The 22325-nt window shown below is 41.2% G+C and overlaps 1 protein-coding gene across 3 annotated transcripts; it reads left to right on the top strand.

Moving 5' to 3' along the window:
• Window positions 1-9107: 9107 nt before the first annotated feature.
• LOC113029596 (apoptosis regulator BAX) lies at window positions 9108-21898 on the top strand. 3 transcript variants are annotated; one of them, XR_003273472.1, is made up of 8 exons: window positions 9108-9482; window positions 9572-9645; window positions 10440-10488; window positions 19023-19184; window positions 20301-20433; window positions 20863-20967; window positions 21064-21266; window positions 21379-21898. XR_003273472.1 is itself a non-coding variant. In XM_026180598.1 (7 exons), the coding sequence occupies exons 1-7, from the start codon at window positions 9280-9282 to the stop codon at window positions 21160-21162; spliced, it is 825 nt and encodes a 274-aa protein (XP_026036383.1). In that variant the 5' UTR covers window positions 9108-9279; the 3' UTR covers window positions 21163-21898. The 3 variants fall into 3 exon arrangements, 1 of the variants encoding a protein (XP_026036383.1); XR_003273469.1 differs by having other exon boundaries at window positions 21376-21898; XM_026180598.1 differs by having other exon boundaries at window positions 21064-21898.
• Window positions 21899-22325: the final 427 nt, after the last annotated feature.

The following is a 22325-nucleotide window of genomic DNA, read 5'->3' as shown; positions in this document are numbered from 1 at the left end:
CCAGCAGCCAGCAACAAATTCTGGATCCTTTGCTTTTAGTTAGCAGTTAGCATTAGCAGCACATCCTGTGTCCAGACTTTTATGCTGCGCACTGTGACTCACAGCAATGGTCCCGGGTCAGCCGTGACTTTGTATTAAACTAATCCTAAAGTAATAATGGTATTTCTAACTGAAACTGTATGACCCTTCAAGGACCTGCAGTTCAAAAAAGCTCCCCTCCGACAGCCAAACCCATCTGTTCTCTGATTGGATTGTTACATTTGTGATTAACATGATGAAAGGAAGAAAAATAGGGTCAAAATTCGTACTTGTAACTTGCAGAGATTCACGTTTTTTTTTGGCTAAGTCCACACACAAATCTTTTTTACGCACACACAAATTATTTTTACACATACAAATCCTGATTTACAAGTACAAACTATTTATGACCACATTTTGAGCCCATACCAGCAGAGTGAAACTGAAAAATGGTTTGAAACCGAAAAATGGATTGAAACTGAAAAAAGAAATTGTAAGCGAAAACAAAAAAATTACAGTTTCAATTAATTTTTTTTCACTAACCATTTTTTTTACAGTGTCAATACAAGATTTTTCAGTACATTTATTTTAGTTACAATAATTTTCTTTCGGTTTCATTTCAAGGTGGCATCGTCCTGATCCCATAGTTCCCAAGATTTTTTTGCTAGGCCCCCCTTCCCCTTTGTTTTACAAGAAAAATGTTCGCAGCCCCCCCCCCCCCCCCCCCCCCCCCCCACGCGCACACACCCTCCAACCACACGCGCCCATATTTTGCTCCATTGTGGTTTATTTCACACCTCAAACATTTAGTAAACAGTTAAGCAAATACAAGTAAACTGCAATAAATTACAGGTAGTAATAAAATAAACTACTAACTCTTTTACGCTGCGTCCGCACCTACACGGGTGATTTTGAACACGCAGCTGTTTCGTCCACGTAAACAATGTTTCGAATCTCCGAAAACGGAGATTTTTTAAAACTCCTTTTTTGCGTTTCCGTGTGGACGAGGAATACAGAGTTGGTTACGCAGCGTCAAAGGTATGTGCCTTTTTCACGTCACGCTGTGGCCACGTTATTGTTTACATGAGATGAATTGCAGAATGATAGAGACGAAATACTGTTAATCTGACTGTCTGCAGGTTTTACACACAGTTACTGTCCCTCTGTTTACAAAGGCAGAGGCGTCACGGTGTCATTATTTTATGTGTTGTTGTTTTTTTCCTGTGTAATAATGTTCAACATTGCATCAATACATTTTTCAAAAAATGCCTCTCTGTGCAAAATGGGTTCAAAAACATAAACAGCTGTGGGATCCTGTTTGTCTGTGATTTAAACAGCCCAGCGCTGCTCCTGATGCAGGGAAAACCAACCCTGCAAGGAGACCTACCTCAGCACCTGTGCAGGTGAAGCCAAAGGGCAGATTTGCTTCACCATATTTTCTAGTCTTTGGCTTAGAATGAAGTTGGTTTGGAAACATATTCAGCGACGCTTCATCTCCTGCTTTGCGTTTGTGTGGGCGCCCCGTGCTAGCAGTGTCCAAGCATTTTTTCCCTTTTCATACCGCGCCCCCCCTGCAATGGCCTTGCCCCACACTTTGGGAAGGTCTGTTTTGGGGGAAGCAATAGCTGCAGAGGTGACGAGGGCTGTATCCCAATTCAGGGTCTGCAGCCTTAAAGGCTGCATTTTAAGGCCGATTACATCAATTTGAAGCCCTCAAATGCGTCCTTCATTCCCCTGAATTTTAAGGATGTGGCGGTGTAGACTTTGTGGCCCAACATATCCCAGAATGCATAGCGCGGCGGTGGGTGTGGATAATTTAGCCGGGCAGAAGGGGAGCGGCGGAAGAGTGAACTGTCAAAAGTAAGTACTGAATATTATGTCACTTATTTATCTGCAAATGTTTAATAATGAAGAACATTAAAACATTCCTGTTGGCCACATGTTGGCAAAGTTATGTGACATTAGTGACGTTTGTACTAACTTGGTTTTAAAGCCTTTACTTCAAAATATACGCCGTTCAATAGCTGAGCTTAATCTGACAGAGAATGTGATGATTTTGTGGATAATTAAAGTCAGTCATATATCCACAAACACAACAAGCTGAAAGTCAGTGATGCTGCTCGGTTTGCAGTCCTGAACATCACGGCACAAGCAGGATTCACTGCACTGTTAATGTTAGCTGTGTTATATTGCTGCCTCTGTTCGGTGGTGTCGAGCCAAACGGACTTTAACGTGTGTTTGAACGAGCTGACGGTTCACTCGTTAAGCTGAAAGAAAGATGCTTTAATCACAGCAGTCACACATGTGTCCACTGCACCATCTGGAACTCTTCTTGTTTACACTCGTAATAACACAAACACTAAATCCTGCTTCTCTGGTGCTGTTGTGTAGCAGTGTGTACACCTGAGACTGTCACCTGTCTGTCTGTCCTGCACTCTCTCTCTGTTTCTTTCTCTCTGATTGTGGAATAAAAGTATGAACATGTGTTTATAAGTTACACTTGTGTTTGAATCCTGCAGCTTATCACACATTTGATGTCCATGTGTGACGACTGCAAGTGTCCAGAGTGAGGACAGACTGAGGGACCCACTGCTGCACATCATCTGTGAGGCTTTGCAGCCCTGATGATCCACCAGGACAAACTCAGCAGTGTGTGAGGAAGAGGAGGAGGAAGAGCCAGCAGCAGCTGACAGATGGAGAGAATAGACAGACTGTTCCCTGTTTGTGAAGGACTGCTAGGAAAGTTTAACATAACTGTCTGTGCTGAATCAGTCTTATTGGGTAATGTTCAAATAATGTGATCATCCCAGTGTTTCCAGTGTGGGAGAAAGTACTCAGAGTACTCAGGGCCTTCAAGTTACACACTATGAAAGGCAGCAACAAGTTTAATGTTCAGAAACCTAAAGTCTGTATCAGCAGCAGAATGGAGCTAAAATAAATGTTGGTTTCAGTTCTATGAAGCTTTGAGTATTTTGGATCAGTAGCTGCTGTGTTTGTTGCATCATATTGCTGTAACTGTTTATATGCTTTATATATTCTGAGCTAAGTTGATCTATAGTGTTACATCATATTCTATAAGGATGTTATGTGTTTGTAGACTTTCTGCCCAGTTTGACCCATTTAGCAGACGTCAGCCTGTTTAAGGCTCTGATATCTATTCTGTGTGACTTACAGCAGTTATGACATGGTCTGATTTTCTCACCCAATAAAGGAATATTTCATATATCAGTCTACTCTTCATTCTATCAGACACAGTTACCACAGCTCCTACATTTGCTTTTTACACATATATGTAAGCATTGAGCCACATTTAGCAATGCCAGCATATTAAAAGAACAATATTTGTCTCTTATATGTAATGCATCTATAGATACACTGTCAAAGATACTCGTCTTTGAGTGAAGATTTAAGGTGATAGGAAATATAAATAAATGCAACTTGAACCTTTGACACAGAGTTCAAGCTCACTGCTGTAATATATCCTGTAATGTACAGGGTGGGGCATTTATATGGATAAACCGTAATAACATGGGAATGGTTGGTGATATTAAAGTCCTGTTTGTGGCACATTAGTATATGTGAGGGGGCAAACTCCTCAAGATGGGTGGTGACCATGGTGGCCATTTAGAAGTCGGCCATCTTGGATACAACTTTTGTTTTTTCAGTAGGAAGAGGGCCATGTGACACATCAAACTTATTGGTAATGTCACAAGAAAAACAATGGTGTGCTTGGTTTCAACATAACTTTATTCTTTCATGAGTTATTTACAAGTTTCTCTTTGTTCACAGCCATTGACATGTCGAATAGGACTTTAATATCACCAACCATTCCCATTTTATTACGGTGTATCCATATAAATGGCCCACCCTGTATATATATCATAATAATCTGACAATAACTATAATATTGGCCATATTATATTTACATTACCAGAGTGAGATGATTTTAGTCTCATGAACAACATGAGCTAATTGTTATTTCCTAACTAATCTTAAATGAGTGTTCAGCACAGAAATGAAGCCCAACAATCATGTTTACAGTCCTGTGGTCTCAGCCTCAGATACTCAAGTAATCAAAGTGATGTCATAAAAAAATGAATGACCAAAAAACCATTTTCTCCTTCATTTCTGTCACACAAAGCTGTATGTAACATTTCTCGCGGTTAGTATCATGGTTGCTAGGCAACCTGAGCAGCGCGACGAAGGCTACCCATATGGAAAAGATATATATAAATCTTATAAAGTTTGTATCTGTCTTGTGTGAAACTTGTATGAAAAGCATACAAGAGTGAAAACAGATATAAGATCCCTTGAAAAATTCTATAATGAAACTTGTATGTTTTGGATACTTACTAAATATATGAAAGTAATGAGAAAGTGGCCACTTTCATGACTAAATCACATAAGTTTTTACTATTTCTTTTCCATATGGGTAGACCGTCCCATTTCACAAGCCTCTCACTTCCGCGTACTCAGTGCGCGTACTGCACGTACTCCGAAGCATGCGGTCGCTGGATTGGGACACAGCCCAGCTCTTGTGGTTTGTGTGCTTTTGCTGCATTATCCTAAGTTGCACTACATTTGAACTTTTAGGGCCACCGAACAATAAGGTTAAATGTTAAAGTTAAACATTTAGTGCAGCACTAGAGTAAGCATGATTTTTGGGGGGAATAATATACATAAAATTGAATTTGATGCATAGTGCTGAAGTTTACAAACAAATGAAATGCACACTTTGTTGATATGCCATACAGGACATACATCAGCTACATCAAGAGTCATTGCCCATAGCTCAGAGCTAAATCTGGCCAATACCAATCATCATCTTAGAAAATATAGCCATGGTTAAGTTTGTGGAAAATATTAACTCTGATGTCTACAAGAGTGCACACTAGTATAATGACTGCTTTCTGTGTAACTACTTTGTACATTTTCATTACTGACAGTAGGGAGATCTTTTCACAAATTCTAGATGTATGCATATTCTTGCAACTGAAAGACTACTGAAAAGAACCATTAGAGTGCCCAGATTAGAGTTTTAAGTTTGAAATGTCAAATGAAGCTAAACATTTAGTACTTTTAGTCATGTAATCAACTCTATTCATTAAACTCCAGATCTATTTTCAAAATAGAAAAAAGAAAATGTTTCTACTGCTATCTTTTCAGCTTGATGTGGTTCCAATGCCTCATTCATATATACACACCTTTACTCTTTACATTTGTTCTGTCCCTCTGTGAGTCTTTTTTTTTCCATCTTTTTAGTGCAGAAAGTTTTGAAAAGAGGACTTTTGTGTTTGCAGTAGACTCACGTTATACATGAACTGTTGTCACATTTGCAGGGGCCTGTTTTATCTTGCAAGTATGTTTTTTACTGTGACGCTAATAGCTTATAGAATGGGAAACTACCAGCTCCTCAGGATACACACTGTTTTACTCAGGCCGTTCACTCGGATGTGGCTGATAAAAAACCTGACTGACTGGTTTTAGTTTTGTAGTACACGGTAGTGCTGGGTGTGGTGATGAGTGAGGGCTCAACACTTCATTACACAACTCCACATGTTACTCGCTGACTCGCTGTTCCATCCCTCTGAATAAATATGAGTGCTAGAAAACGTTTCAACATCGCCATCATGTGGAGCTTGCAGGCAGTGTTGGGAAGGTTACTTTTAAAATGTATTCCACTACAGATTACAGATTACATGCCCCAAAATACATTTTGTAATGTATTCCGATACGTTACTCAATGAGAGTAACGTATTCTGAATACTTTGGATTACTTAATATATTATCATGCTTTTTACAACTACATGAATGTAGTATTCATGTGATTTGTTACTATTATTGTAACAAAATACTAAAAATGTTACTATTATTGGTACTATTATTGTCTTTTCCAGGTCTTTAGGCTACTGTCATGGTCCTGGGTGTTTTGGATTAACCCGGGTTCTCGCGGTTTGTCCTGCCCGTGGGTCTGTCTTACATTATAAGAGTGCCTGGGACTTGTAAAGAGTTATTCATCGTGCACTTTGTAAATAAATTCACTGTTCATTATAGGAGTCCTGCATTTGGGTCCTACTTCTCACCTGCAGCTCCACGGTCTGACAGACCTTCACAGAATAATCCAGCCACAAATGGGCCCAGGACTGTGACGTTTTTAGTGACTCACAAAGATGGACAAGTGCACAGTTTTGTGTTTAACTGTCTGTTAGCTTGCCTGAAAGCATTGTGCCCTGTTGAATGAACAACACTTTTGTTTTTAGTTATAAGGTAGAGTTTTCATATCAAACTGCTCAGAAATAGAATTAAATACATATTAAGATATTGAATTACATGTAAATAACTGTAGTGGCAAATTTCTGTCCCAAGCTTCGAAAAAATAATTCTTCCACTTCTTAATGTGAGCTGTTCAGATTTATTTCGGACTCGTACATACAAACAAAAGATGTCACGGTCAAAAAACTATTTGCTGCTACAGCGCACATTTCCATTGCCGTCCTGGCTCACTCTAACCTGCTACCCAGAGCGTTCTGCTACCACACATGCGCTGTAATGTTTTCTTACCCGACACAAATTAAACGCGCAGCATTTATTCTCTAACAACATATCATACAAAATTAAACATGTAACATAATAACTGAAACAGTATCAAAAATATTTCTCTATAGATTGGCTCTAACAATAACACAATGCTATCTGAGAAGGTATAGTCTTTAACCCTTTTTAAATATATTCTGTGGGTCAAATATATTTGATCCACATAGCATAAATTTGCCAAATGATAATTATAAATGATTTCAACAAGCTTGTGTGTATTTCAGCTAGATTTCAGCTCAAGTTTTTCTTATTTTGCGAAGCTTTAATTTACAAAGATTTACACTGTGACGTTATGCCTCGATGCATGCTCAATCATCCAGGCAGGGAAATCCCAAAAGGTTGATTCTGTTCATCTGGACGTAGCGTCTTCAATGGGAGAAACATTTTGTCACTTCAGCCTGAAGAATTCACTTGGATGAGTTTTGAAACTTTTCTCCCACTGAAAACACTGCGTCCAGATGAACTGAATCAACTTTTTGATACAGTCCATGCAATACAATAGTATTCAAATATTCATTAAAAATCATCCTTGATAGTTGATGTCAAACTTTCAAAATATTTCTCCTCTAGTCCACTTACTGTAGCTCTGGGCAACGTTTCATCTCTATTGACTGCAATATTCCAGAAAAAATAATATATGGCTTTTGCTCATGTTTGATGCAATACAATGGCATCGTATTCAAAAATTCATTAACAATCATCCTTGATAGTTGAGGTCATACTTTTAACACATTCCTCCTCTGGCCCACCGACTCTACGTCTGGGCCAAGTTTCATCTCAAACTACTTTCATACTCGCAAGAAATTAAAGGACAATTCTGCTCAAATTTACAAAACTTTAAAGGAATGTGATAACATCATGTTACAAATGTATTAAAATCATCTGTGATAGTTGACATGAATTTCTCAACAGATTCCTCTTCTTGGACACCCACACTGTATGTGTGCACAGAAATTAAAGGACTTTTCTGGTCAATTTTCAACATGCTCGATCGATTATATCATCACATAAAAAAATTAAAAATCATCTGAAATTGTTGACATGAAATTGTCAGATGTGCTGGAAAACATTATATTCAAATGATGAAACACCGCAGAACTAGAACGTGAATAACTACATAAAACCAAAGGAAATTATGAACCCACAAAACTCGAAACACTATTAATTCTCTACAGTACAAATACCTCTTACAGGTTACTCTGGCCTGTTAAAACTAACAGACCCTTAGGGCTGTTTTCCAAGCCACTAAATTTAGCCCAGTTAGTTACTGTAGCAGTCTCATGAGGTGCTATGATTCAGTGACAACTCCAGATATTATTCCACTGCGAACTTTAATCCATCCAAGCACATGTACACATAATGGCCAATGCCAAAAACGTAACCCCCCACGTACTGGATTAGCCAACACAGGTACGGTAGCTCATATGAGACAAATGGTGCAGAGTGATCATTTAACCAAATAATCTACAGTTACCAAGTGCACTGAGCTACAGGGAAGATGCTGCAAAACTACCTACATTTCAGTTTGCATCAGAGAGGGCAGCCCCAGAGAGCTTTTGAGGCAGGGAAGGGTTACAACTGGGCGAGTCCTCTCATACGTCGGCTTAATCTAAGCTCTGCACTGTTTGCCGGCTAAAACCAATCAGAGATTTGGACTCTTTAAACAGACAGCCAATCCATGTTATACTGGGGTACTCAACACCACTTTCCTGTCTGTCTTGACTTCACTATCCAGTAAAGGCAAAAAAGAGAAATATAGCAGTAGTTGGATCCAAAACTTTGCAGATATTTTGTGTGAGTGCAGAGATGATGCATTTGTGGAGACTTTCATGTCAACTATCAACTATGTCAAGATGACTTTTTTTGTAAGGTTTTGTTTATTAAAATAACCTTGTTGAATGTGAGTAGAAATGTCCTTTAATTTCTCTGGAATCATGCAGCATTTTGTGATGAAGGTTGACACGCATGCAGAAAAGGTAACGAAGAGGAGTCAAATGACATTTTCATGTCAACAATCACAGAGGATTTTTTTGTTATTATTCTTTATGTGATATAATCGATTGAGCATGTTGAATTTGACCATAAAAGACCTTTAATTTCCCCAGAATTATGCAGTGGATTGAGATGAAACTGTGCGTGAAAAACTGATGAAACTAGTGTGGGTGTCCAAGAAAAGGAATCTGTGAGGAATTCAGCTATCACAGATGATTTTTAATAGATTTCTCACAGGACATCATCACATTCCTCTGAAGCTTTTGAATTTGAGGAGACTTGTCCTTTGATTTCTTGGGAGCATGAAAGCAGTTTGGGACGAAGCTTGGCCCAGATAAGAGAAAAAATCTGTTAAAAGTTTAATGTCAACTATCAAGGGTGATTTGTAATGAATTTGTGAATATGATGCAACCAGGCTGTCCCAGTGCAACGCGTGCGCTGGCGTGTGAGTGTGAGCGTGCATTTGTGCGCGCGCGCGATCAGGAACGAACGAGAGCATGCGCTGACATAAAGGCTGGTGTTGAAGCGCAAGATAATTTATAGGGTGGATCAGAAGCGGCTGGCTTCATCGCGGCGCACAAATGACGGCTCACTTGACCGCGGTAGTAAAAAAAACAAAACGCCATCACTAACATCACTTCAAGCGGGCCTTGGGGCAAGTTTCCTGCTTTGACAATGATGGTTCGTACGGAGTATCTGAACTGTGGAAGAACACAAAGTAAAACAGATAAATACTCCTCTGTGGGCAGGTTTCTGGGCGAGTATCTCCATCTGTGGGATTTCTGTGAGGCGTGTCTACGGACTGCTGGTCCCGTCGCTACGATACTTCCGTATCACTTCCGTGTGCTTCTGTTGAAAGGCGGGTTTCCACAGACTAGGTAACCGTGACTTTCTTGGTTGTACGAGGTCAAGTTAGCGTTGAACATTCAAATATCTCAAATCTCGTCCATCTCCGCGCGGACACGAGGTTTGGCTCCATGGCTGACGGCCGAGGGGGGCAGAATCCGGAGCAGGAGCCGAGGGGCGCCGCGGGTGGAGACGGTAGGTGGAGACATTTTTGTTTCAGCCGCTGAAGTTAAAAGCTAAACGGAGGCAAAAGTATAACGAGTCCGAACCGGAATAAAAAGTTAGGATGAAAGAATTGCTTCGAACTACTTTTAGTAGTTAGAGGGGCTGGTGTGTTGGAGATCACCTTGGTTGCTGTCACTAAACCCGAGTCTGGTTCAGCTCAGCCCGGAGAACAGCGGCTGTACCGACTCCATGCGGGACTTGCCCCGACACAGTGTGTGCTTTACAGCCTCAACAGGCCGGTGTCGGCCTGCTAGTTTTCACCAGGAAGCCTGTGTGGACTATGCTACACCTCTGATAATTATGGCCACTCATGACGTCGTCGTGACGTCACACGAAGACAAAGTTTAACAGCCCAACTTTAATGTAGTTAACTGATAATGCGACTATTAGAGACTGTGGGCTGGTGGAGTGAACGTGAATAATGTTTTCTTTATATCTGCTTTAACCAGAATTCTGCGATTCTTCACTGCTTTGTCGCAAACAGCTGTTCCACAGGACACATTACAGCTGGAAACAGGGATCTTGGCGAAAGTGAAAGCAAGCTCAAAGTACCTCTTAAGAAACAAACCACCATGTTCTTTGATTCAGTCTTTGTCAAGTAATGATGACATAAGTTGGTTGGCAGTTTTTAAAAACTTCATTGTGTTTTGTACTGTTGGCATTGCTTTGCTACTGATTGTAAAGGTTTTGTTTTATGCCCCTTCCCCCCACCTTGAATAAAAATATGAGTAAATAGTCTATTAATTATCTGCTTGCTCTTCCAGATGTCGTTGATGATTCCATCCTCGAAGAAGGTGCGGTTGTCTTTAGAGGGTGAGTCTCAGCATTGCTGTTGGGTACGGTCATACCCATGTGTTTGACCATAAAAATCTTACATTTTAAACTGAGGATGGATACAGAAAGTTGATTCTGTTCATCTGGATGTAGTGTTTTCAGTGCGAGAAGCATTTCATCACTCTTCCAAGTGAAATGTTCACTCTCAGCTGACTGCAGGTTTGCCCAACGTGATAAACAGTGCATTTGAACAATGGCTGAAACTAGCACGACTGACTAACAGTGGGCCATGAGCTCAGTTTCAGGATAGCTATTAAGCAAACTGACATCTCCATTGATCAGTATCCATGAGTACTATTCACAGGCAGAAGGGGAATGGCTGCAATCACAGAGCTGTAGATGGTGAAAGATGTAGTCTTAAGTCTCCATCTATTAACTCTCTTGCAATTCAATTTAATTCAATGTCTTTATACAGCGCCAAATCACAACAACAGTTGCCTCAAGGTGCTTTATATTGTAAGGTAAAGACTCTACAATAACACAGAGATAACCACCTGTGAACTAGTGGTTTGGTGACAGTGGGAAGGTAAAACGGCCTTTTTAACCACGAAGAAACCTCTGGCAGATTAAGGCTCAGGGAGGGGCAGCCTTCTCCGGCAAACAGTTGGGGGTGATGGGAGAGGAAGACAGGTCAGGCACTGTGGAAGAGTGCCAGAGATTGCCTATTGTTGTCAGGGTTGCAGGGGGCTGGAGCCTAGAGCAGGGCGATATGACCAAAAATATTTATCATGATATACATTTGAAAATTTGTGATAATGATATAACTGACGATATAATTGACACTAGACAAAATACTTTACAACTCCACAACTTTATTAGTGCAAAAAAAAAAAATCAATGTATTTTCACTTAAACAAGCAGCTGTTTTTTATGTGCATTAAAGTTTATATAAACATGTAACAGTGCAAATGCAAATTCCTCGCTGACAGTTTAACCAAAAGGTAGGGCTGCTCAATTAATCGAATTTTAATCACGATTACGATCTGGGCTTTCAACGATCATTAAAAATGACCGAGCCGATTATTAGCCCCTCCCTCATTTATCCGCGACACCTTGAAGGCCGGTCCGTGAAAATATTGTCGGGCATAAACCGTCCGTGGCGCAAAAAAGGGTGGAGACCGCTGATTAAGAGGACCCGAGGGAAGCTCGGAAAGCTAAGCAGAAGTTATTTGGAGAGTGACTGCCGTTGGTTGAAAAGAGTTAAAAAAAAAAAAAACTTCAGTGGTGTTGCACACTATTTTATATTATTTTTTTAAAGTCATTGTTAACCCTTTAAAGCCGGTCAGAGCAGCACGCTCCGTTTTGCATAACTATTTTTAAATCCCTGTAGAATCTGAACCGTGTAAGCTAGCGCAATAATTTGTTTTGCATATGAAACCGGAGGAGTTGTACTTACATCTGATGCCATCAGCTTGTCCTCGGTCACGGTTTCGTTCCACATATAGCTTTGCAAAAATTGCATAAAAAGCGCTTGCAGGAACAAAAACATAATATTCCAGAAACACGCTTCGCCGATCCTATCAGCTGTTCGTAACACTTCCCACAGTGAAATGAGGCACCTGCTGTTTTCTTTGCAAATTTGCATCATAGGATTGTTTTTTGTTTTTCCTGCAGTATATAAAAATTGCTGTATCTCCAAAATAAAACTATGAAGACACTCAAAATAAATTTCCTGTGGTGGGAAACTATTTTTTGCAACTTTATTGTATTTAAAGTTTTGAGGGATAAACCTCTTAAATTTCTCCAAGTAGAAATATATGTAAACAAAACAAAAGCGATTTTCAAATTTTTTTGTAGTTTATTGCACTTTTTTGAATTTTATGTAATTACTATGGACTTAATGCATACATATTATTAAAATATGGGCTATAACAGTTGTATTGATGTATAGCAACTTGAAATGCTCCCACAAATGGCACTACAGCATGTAAAAAAAAAAAAATAAGCTCTGGTGGACTTGGTTCTATAGTAGGTCTTAAAGGGTTAAATAAATATCGTCAAATAATCGTGATCTCAATTTCAGTGAAAATAATCGTGATTATCATTTTTGCCATAATCGAGCAGCCCTACCAAAAGGTATTTCCAGTGGAAACTGGCCGACATATCCTCAGCATAACCAAGTATAACATCCACAAAACTTAAAAAGAGGTTATACACACAATACGGTAACATTATGTTGAAGCACAGTACGTATCACTCCGCAAGGCTCCGCCTACGATAGCCGTAATGCTCCAACAATCCATCAAGCGGTGCGGCTTCGTAGCTTAGCAGAGTCGTAGTAAAACATTTGACAGATTTTCGAGCGCCGTGCACATAAAATCGTTTCGAGGTCAGTAAACACAACCAGAGTTCATACATAAGGCACACGGGGTTATAAGGGGCTCTGTCGACTTTCAGAAAAATCAAAGGATTGATTTTAAGTGCGCCGTATTTTCCAAACAACACGGTAATAACGACGGCCCGCTAGCATGCGCTACCAAAAATAGTGCTTTGTTGTGTATCTGACGGACGAAAGCTAAACCAGTTCCACACCAGTGAAGTTGCAGCATTTTTACAAACCAGTTCTGGTTCATCTGTTTCATTCAACGATCCGCTTTCGCTCTTCTCGTTCTGCGTCGCCGCCGTGCTTTTTCCGCCATGTGCATATGAAAACAAAGGCACTGCACATGCGCGTTTTACCCATATTCTATCGCAATATTTGATTTTCTTATCGTTGCCCAACATTATACCGGTATTGCCGTGAACGATGTGATATGGCCGAGCCCTACTGGAGCCTATCCCAGCTACCATAAGATGAGAGGCAGGGTACACACTGGACAGGTTGCCAGTCTGTCTAACACCAATGCATAGAGAGAGACAACCATTTACACTCACATTTACATCTATGGGCAATTTAGAATTGCCAATTAACCCAGGGGTACACCTGAATAAAATGATTAGTTCATTACCAGACCTCTGGAGAACTTTAAGATAGTTTGAGGAGGTCATTTATCCATTTAAATCAGCTGTGTTGGATCAAGGACCCACCTAAAACCTGCAGGACACCGGCTTTCGAGGCCTGGAGTTCCCTACCCCTGAATTAACCCAATCCCATTAACTGCATGTCTTTGGACTGTGGGAGGAAGCCGGAGTACCTGGAGAGAACCCATGTAAAACAAATTTTGCATGAATAGAAGAAAGCAGTTCTTCGTACTTCTTAAAATATGTGCATTGAAGGACATGTGCTGGTCAAAAACAACTCCAAGATTCCTTACAGTGTTATTGGAGCCCAGAATAAGCATTTGGTTAGATACCATATTTCTATGATTTTTAGGGTCGAGTACAATAGCTTCAGTTTTATCTGAATTTAGAATCAGGAAATTACAGGTCATCCAGGTCTTTATGTCTTTAAGACATTCCTGCAGTTTAACTCATTGGTGTGTGTTATCTGGCTTCATGGACAGATAGAGCTGGGTGTCATCTGCATAGCAGTGTAAATGTATGCTATGTCTTCTAATGATGCTGCCTAAGGGAAGCATGTATAATGTAAACAGAATTGGTCCTAGCACTGAACCCTGTGGAACTCCATAATTAACCTCAGTGTGTGAAGAGGACTCTCCATTTACATGCACAAACTGGAGTCTATTAGGTTGCAAGACAGCTAGGGACCCAGTGGGCGAGCAGTCATTCCTGTTATACTCCTTTGAAGTCCGTGCGTCTTTGCCTGCTCAAATCAGCATTACCTTTTCAGGATGTGCACTGTACGTGTAAATAGACTGCAGAGTACTGGGTACTGGGCTGACAATGTAGCAGAGTTGTTTGGTCTGAACTAAAATCACAACACTGATCATAGGTAGGTTTTACATCGAGCTTGTAGTTTATTTTGCAGACAAAACTTAAAAAAAAAAATGATCATGGTACTTTCTCTATATAAATCTGCATGTCCAGCTGGTCACAGCAGATGCTAGATGACAAACGAATTGGCTTTTCTTTTCCACCTGAGCACTCAGTGATTCATACAAGCACTTTTTATAATGCTGACGTGCTTTCTAACAACAACTTGGGGTTAGGTGTCTTGCCCAAGGATATTTGTACGCAGAGTGGAACAGCCAAGGATTGAACCACCAACCATCTGATTAGTAAATGACTGAGGTCACATGATTTGGACTCGAGTCATTAATTTTATGACTTTAGACTTGACTTGAAAAAATGTTCTAAGACTTGTGACTTGACTTGGACTTTTACACCAATGACCTGGGACTTGAATTGGACTTGAACCGGTTTACTTGAAAAGACTTGATATCCATCCATCCATCCATTCGTGTCCGCTTATCCTTTTCAGGGTCGCGGGGGGCGCTGGAGCCTATCCCAGCTGTCATAGGGCGAGAGGCGGGGTACACCCTGGACAGGTCGCCAGTCTGTCGCAGGGCCAACACACAGGGACAGACAACCATTCGCGCTCACATTCACTCACACATTCACACCTATGGGCAATTTGGATTAACCAATTAACCTATCCCCACAAGCTGCATGTCTTTGGACAGTGGGAGGAAGCCGGAGTACCCGGAGAGAACCCACGCAAACACGGGGAGAACATGCAAACTCCCAAAAGACTTGATATTTCACCACAAATAGGGCTGCTCAATTAATCGAATTTTAATCACGATTACGATCTGGGCTTTCAACGATCATTAAAAATGACAGAGCTGATTATTAGCCCCTCCCTCGTGCTTTACTCTCGCGCTACTCCGTGTGGCAAATCGAGCGCACCTCTCTGCATTTCGAACATACGTCACAACAATTAAGACAGCGGTCTCCAACCTTTTTTGCGCCACGGACGGTTTATGCCCGACAATATTTTCACGGACCGGCCTTTAAGGTGTCGCGGATAAATACAACAAAATAAAACTAGTACCGGTACCGAAAAAAAGAAAATTTATTCATGACACACGTGAAAAGACCCAGGAAAACCGAGTAAACGATAACAAAATAACGCTGAAAACCGATAAAAACCCTGAAAACCATACATTTCACACCTGAGCCTCAACGCTCGCGGCCCGGTACCAAACGACTCATGGACCGATACCGGTCCGAGGCCCGGGGGTTGGGGACCGCTGATTAGAGGACCCGAGGGAAGCTCGGAAAGCTCAGCAGAAGTTATATGGAGAGGAGAGTGACTGCTGTTGGTTGAAAAGAGAGGTAAAAAACCTTCAGTGGTGTGGAAACATTATGGGTTCAGTCAGACGTGGATCAAGTAGACACAGTGGGTAAACTTTGCTACAGTGTAGCTGCACCACAGAGCAACACTGCGAAGTTCACTAAACACAGATGTTTACATTTTTCATTTATTTTTTATATTGCAAACATTTGCACTGTTATCAGTATTTACACACTATTTTATATTATTTTTTGACAAACTTTAAAGTCATTATTCAACACATTGTTATTGTTAAATAAATATCGTCAAATAATCGAGATCTCAACTTCAGTGAAAATAATCGTGATTATCATTTTTGCCATAATCGAGCAGCCCTAACCCCAAATATAAAATTTAACACGCATATTATATAGAAAGTGTGCACCGTTAATTCAATTCATTTATTCAAACCACACTCCGTACGTATGTGTGCGTGAGCTGTAGCACAGCCAATCAAATTAACCAGATTTTTTTTTAAAAAGAAAAGAAAAAAAAAATGCTGTAAGGAGTTATTTTTTTTTCAGGTACATAAACTATGAAGTAGTCAACAAAAAAACGAAATGCAATATGCAAAACATGCAAGAAGAGAATCACAGACAGAGATGGAACAACTTCCAACTTTGTCCGACAGTTGAAGTTGCATAAAGAACGGTAGGTTCTCTCTTGCTACGATGAGATCTTGGGCCCGTTCTTCGTACGTCGCTTACTACATCCAAGATCAAATGACACATCCAAGATCAAATCATCGCGCTAACCGTGAGCTCGCTAATCCGGTTCCCCGAACACACCTGCTGTTGACGATTACTACAGCTGGACGCAGGAATGTGACATCACTGGGTGTCGTAAAAGGGGCTACGCATCGATAGTAGAAACATTGATCGGCAACCCGCTGATTGGTCGGCGAAAATGTCCAAGGGGCGTGCTCGGTATTTTCCGGCAGCAGAGCAAGAACTCTTGAGTGAGGGATTTCAGGAGTTTCAGAGTTTAATTAAAACGCAAGAGAACACTGCAAAGGCTGCAAAAGCAAGGAGAGAGGGCTGGCAGAAAGTTGCTGACAAATCAAACTCGTAGGTAATTTAATAATAATAATAATAATGGATTGGATTTATATAGCGCTTTCCAAGGCACCCAAAGCGCTTTACGATACCACTATTCATTCACTCCCACATTCACACACTGGTGGAGGCAGCTACGGTTGTAGCCAGGCTGCCATATCGCGCCATCGGCCCCTCTGGCCAACACCAGTAGGCGGTAGGGTAGATCTATCATATGACACTATATTGTCCAATATCATATGGCATTATATTATATTATAATATGTTATATTATATCCCCTTTCACATTAGAGCCACAACAGGACCCACAAGAACATGGGAACAAGTAAAAGTGGAATACAGGAGTATTCTACAGAATGGTAATATTTATCTCTTAGATTGCTTTGCGTCTCTTGGCAAGGTAATACTGGCCTGTAATACTCTGTTAGTTTGTTCATAACAGCAACCAAGAAAAGGGCAGAGGAAAAAAAGACAGGTGGTGGTCCTGCACCCCCTCGTCAACAAGTTGGTTAAGTAAATAATACCCTCACGGGAATATCGATATCTCTCTATGAGCACACTGTCGCGCTGAGCTAAAGGATCCTGTCTGTCCCGCAATATACGCTGAATTCTGAGGACTCTCCTTATCAATCTTGCACCTTCCGCAATGGGTGGCTCGCGTATACGGACAGGACATGGCTGCGACAGGCTTCCCAAATCCACCTTCGCTTTTATAGCCGTGGTCTCTCATCTTGATTACACGAAGTAATTTACAATTACTACTCTGAAATATGAATTACATCTGTAATAATCACATACATGTAATAGAATGTTAATAGTACATTTCCCTTTTTTAGGAAATGACCTGTATGTATCTGTGTGACATCAATAAAAGGATCAAGTGCTGCATTATCTTTAGTTACATTGATAATATTTATTTATGGTGAAACAGTGGAAAAATGTCGCTGTTGCTTTCGTATAAATGAAGCGGACATACCTGCGTGGCCGCGATCTAATCCTGTTTACATAAAGTAAACCTGCTCGGGAGCAGGTTTACGCTTACGGCTCTGTTGCTATGACAGCAAGTCCCGGATGAGCTTCGGGGAACCGAACGATCCAGGATCACGCGAAATCGTCAACAATCTAATCCGGCTAACCTACTTAGCGAGGTACGAAGAACGGGCCCCTTGACTTCATCTAACTTTGTGATGTCAACTAACTTTAATGTGTATGATATTTTTGTCATGTGATTTTAAAGCCGGCCCTACAAGGGCATCCAAGAATAACATGCAGCTTATCTCAGAACTGTCGGTGAAAATTATTCTTGGAGCTAGGTTTAATTGAGCTGCATTTTAAAGAGGTGCAATTTCACAATTTGTGTATATTTTCTAAGTTCACTATTTCGACATGTGTTGAGAAAAACACAGAATTAAAAATCACATGGTCTAATATTTACATTTAGCATAACTGCAACATGCTTTTTTCTTTTTTTTTGTTTAAAGACTCAAAAGGACTTGAAATTCAAAGTTTCAGACTTGTGACTTGACTCGGACTTTTACACCAGTGACATGGGGCGATCGTGGCTCAAGAGTTGGGAGTTCGCCTCGTAATCGGAAGGTTGCCGGTTCGAGCCCCGGCTCGGACAGTCTCGGTCGTTGTGTCCTTGGGCAAGACACTTCACCCATTGCCTACTGGTGGTGGTCAGAGGGCCCGGTGGCGCCAGTGTCCGGCAGCCTCGCCTCTGTCAGTGCGCCCCAGGGTGGCTGTGGCTACAATGTAGCTGCCATCACCAGTGTGTGAATGTGTGAGTGAATGGGTGGATGACTGGATATGTAAAGCGCTTTGGGGTCCTTAGGGACTAGTAAAGCGCTATATAAATACAGGCCATTTACCATTTACTTGAGACTCGACTCTGACTACCATTACTTGAGACTTGACTTGTGACTTGAGGATAAAGACTTGAGACTTACTTGAGACTTGCAAAACAATGACTTGGTCACACCTCTGGTAAATGACCTGCTCTACTTCCTGTGATGCAGTCCCCCTAATAGATAGCTGCCCCTCCCTGAGCCTGGTTCTGCTGGAGGGTTCTCCATGTTAAAAGGGATTTTTTTTTTTTTTTTTTGCTTGCTCATAGTGGATCTTCTGATTGTTGGGGTTTTCTGTTTTTTCTGTATTATTGCAGGGTCCTACAATATAAAGCGCCTTGAGGTGACCGCTGCTGTGATTTGGTGTTGTTTGAAGTTTACTGAGGAGAATCTTTGTATAATAAAATTGTGGGTGTTTTTTTTTGTCTGCTACAGGTATGTGATTGCACATATAAACACAGAGGAGCCCAGTCGACACGTGACTTCTGAGGATTTGGGAGGAAGGCCAGATGAACAACAGGATCCACAAGTCAAAGAAGTGGTAGAACAGCTGCGCAAGATAGCCGACAGTTTAAACCGCAATGCTGAGCTTCAGAGGTGACTGCATCAGCTGTTTCAGCAGATTCTTTGAATACCAATTACCAATATGCTCTTTCCACATCATGCTGACACAACTATTGGCAGATTTACAATGCAAAACCTCACTTTCTTTTCATCTTTTCAAAGTTCAATGTGTTTAAAGCAATTGTTTACATATTATGTAAATATAAGGCAAACTTTTGAATGTGACTGGTGACATTAAAATGCAGGATTTCATCACCCATCTCCTAATATCCCGGTGCGATGTCCTAACTCATGTCAGTTAAAGTTCACTCTATACTTCCAGTGTAACGATGAAAATCTGGGAAAAACACAAACTGGAACGTGTCATTTCTTGAGCTTGACCATGGCTCTTTCCATGATGCTATCTCGTAGCACAGTGGTACTGACTGGAGAATTGGCTCCACCTACTGCTGCTCTCTAGCAGTGAATTAAAATATTGAGTCACTTTCTTTAACCCAGGGGTGGGGAACTCCAGGCCTCGAGGGCTGGTGTCCTGCAGGTTTTAGATGTGTCCTTAATCCATCACAGCTGATTTAAATGTCTTGAAGTTCTCCAGAGGCCTGGTAATGAACTAATCATGTGATTCAGGTGTGCTGACCCAGGGTTAGACCTAAAACCTGCAGGACACCGGCCCTCGAGGCCTGGAGTTCCCCACCCCTGCTTTAACTCCTCAGCTGTAAAAGGCCGATGTGGCATTGTGGTCACCGTGCTGGGTGAACGGACAGCATGGGTGCTCAAGTTTGTGAATGCGATAACTTAAGAATTTTGCCATTAATCTAATGGGTGCAGCTACTAAAAACCTCTGTCGAGTTCGGATCTCAGTGACCTCAACCTCGGGGTCAGAGGTCATGTCTTCTGAAAATCTTGTGGACACATTAAAGACAAAGAGGTCACCTGAGGTTTTCAAAATGATACCAGGAGGCTGAGGGGTAGCGCTTTTGTGGAAACTCAGATTATTTGTGTTGCACTTGCATGACAAGTCGGTATATGATTAAACTGCTGAGCGAGCAGATCTGAACTATGAACAGTACTAGCAAGAAGAATTTGGGTCAGTAAATCAGTTCAGCCAAATCATTCTCATATTTGAATGTGTCCATTTCCTCCCATCAGACTGATAAACCAGGTTCAGGGGAACTGCGTTCAAGATGTCTTCATGGCAGTTGCAAGAAACATCTTTGCTGATGGCATCAACTGGGGTCGAGTAGTGGCTCTCTTCCATCTGGCCTGTAAACTTATACACAAGGTACACCATCTGCCACAGCTGGTATTCTGTGATCCCTGCCTGTCAGAATCTTTCTCCTCATGCTGGATATAGGAAAGGAATTCCCCAGCGTGGCTTTTTCTCACACCCACCAAACGTACAAACATAATGGGTGTGAGAAAAAGGACCCACAAAAGGGCCGCAATTGCTGTGGCACAAACGTGTTGCAGCCACTGGGCTTAACAGCTCTTCTGGTGGAATCTCTGCACTGTAAGTAATGTTTCCTCACTGAGGTTCCAGTACGTTCAGCATTCTGTCAAAATTCCTCACATTAATTAAAGAAATACAGACTTGTAGTAAGTGTGCATACAGGGCTAACAATGCCTGCAGGAGGGTCTCATGCACATTTGACAGCAGGGTTCCTACGACTTATGTTAATGGCTTTGTTCCATATCTGTTTCTCCTTTAAAGGCTATTACCGCCAATCACTTAGAGAACATCCAAATGATCATCAGCTGGGTCCTCCAGGTCATCAGGGAGCAGGTCTACAGCTGGCTTGTGGCACAAGGGGGCTGGGTAAGTGAGTAAACGTTCATAAAGCTCATTGCGGTCTTCTGTTTGGACGCCTCAGGTACATCCACAGCTCCTAATATTGATCTGTTGATCTTGCAGGAGGGGGTGATCCGTGGTTTCTCTCGATGGAGGACAGCAGCCATGGTAGCATCAGTAGTATTGGTGGTAGCCTTTGTTTACTACCGGAAAGTACGATAAAAACATCGGACCTCACAACCAAGACTGCAGTGCCTTCATCTGGATACAGACGGCTTGTTAGGAAATCAGTCACTCCTCAGCCTCCATCTCATTAACAAGAGGAGGTAAAGTACTGTGCTTACAGGGACGGATCTTCTCTTTTCTCAGGTTTCAAAGAACAAAAGCGCTTTTGCTGCCAGATGTCCAGTGAGCATCTCAGCCTTTCTTCACTAGCAGGTGATCAGTGGCTGCCGTGGATTTCTGAGCTGCTGTATCTAACACTGGAGGCTCTCAGCTGTCAGCCGATGCTGCTGTTGCACCCGATCTTACCTGAACCACACCTGAGGGAGTTTACAACAACATAATTATCTTAATTAAGCCAACTGAATGTGCCATAGTTTCACCGTAGCTGGTGTCTGAAATTTGAATTATGTTGTATTCTGTCTCAGACAGTCTTGTCTCTTTAAAGTCTTTTTATATACTTGTTTAGGTTTCTAGTATCAAAGGACGTCAAATCACACTGTAAAAAAATGCAAATGTTCCTTTTATGGATTTTAAAAACTGGACAAGAATCCTCAAAGTGAGTTTTTCTGAAAGACTTCTTCACTGAACTGTTTCAACAAATAATTTGAAATTACAAAGGGGAAATGTGTTGGTTAAATAAGCTTTTATCAAGAAAACAATGTTTTAACAAAGTGCAATGGTTTGGAATAAATGTAAACCCTATTTAATTAAAACTGTAAAAAGAAATCATAAATATTTAGTGTTTGTTTGTTTTCTATGCAAATTTAAATAAAAAAGAAGGGCAACAAAAGACCTGAAATGTTGTTTACAAACATGTTGGGGGAAACGCAGAAATGCTGCTGCTCCTGAATTCACTAATAATGAAAAACCATCATCTCTAGTTGGACCAAAGAAAAAGTGAAACACAGACGTTCCATCCTCCAGGGCACAAAGAGGAGGCGAGACCGTGTAGCTTTATATCATCTCTGTCATGAGTATTTTACACACCTGTACAGCACCATTAATGATCAAAGATCTACAGGCACCAGCCACTAACACAGCTAATCATGTGGTAGCAGCTCCACGTAGACATGGTCAAGTTCAAAATGAGCATCACAAAAGACAAAGTATCCGGGTCGATTCTGTATCAGGGAGACTCAAGGACTCATCTTCTCGAGTTC

The sequence above is a fragment of the Astatotilapia calliptera genome, chromosome 1, assembly GCF_900246225.1.
Source record: "Astatotilapia calliptera chromosome 1, fAstCal1.2, whole genome shotgun sequence".
Classification (NCBI taxonomy): Eukaryota; Metazoa; Chordata; class Actinopteri; order Cichliformes; family Cichlidae; genus Astatotilapia; species Astatotilapia calliptera.
The sequence above is the reverse complement of the archived record's forward strand: the minus strand, read 5'-3'. Positions and strand labels throughout refer to the sequence as shown.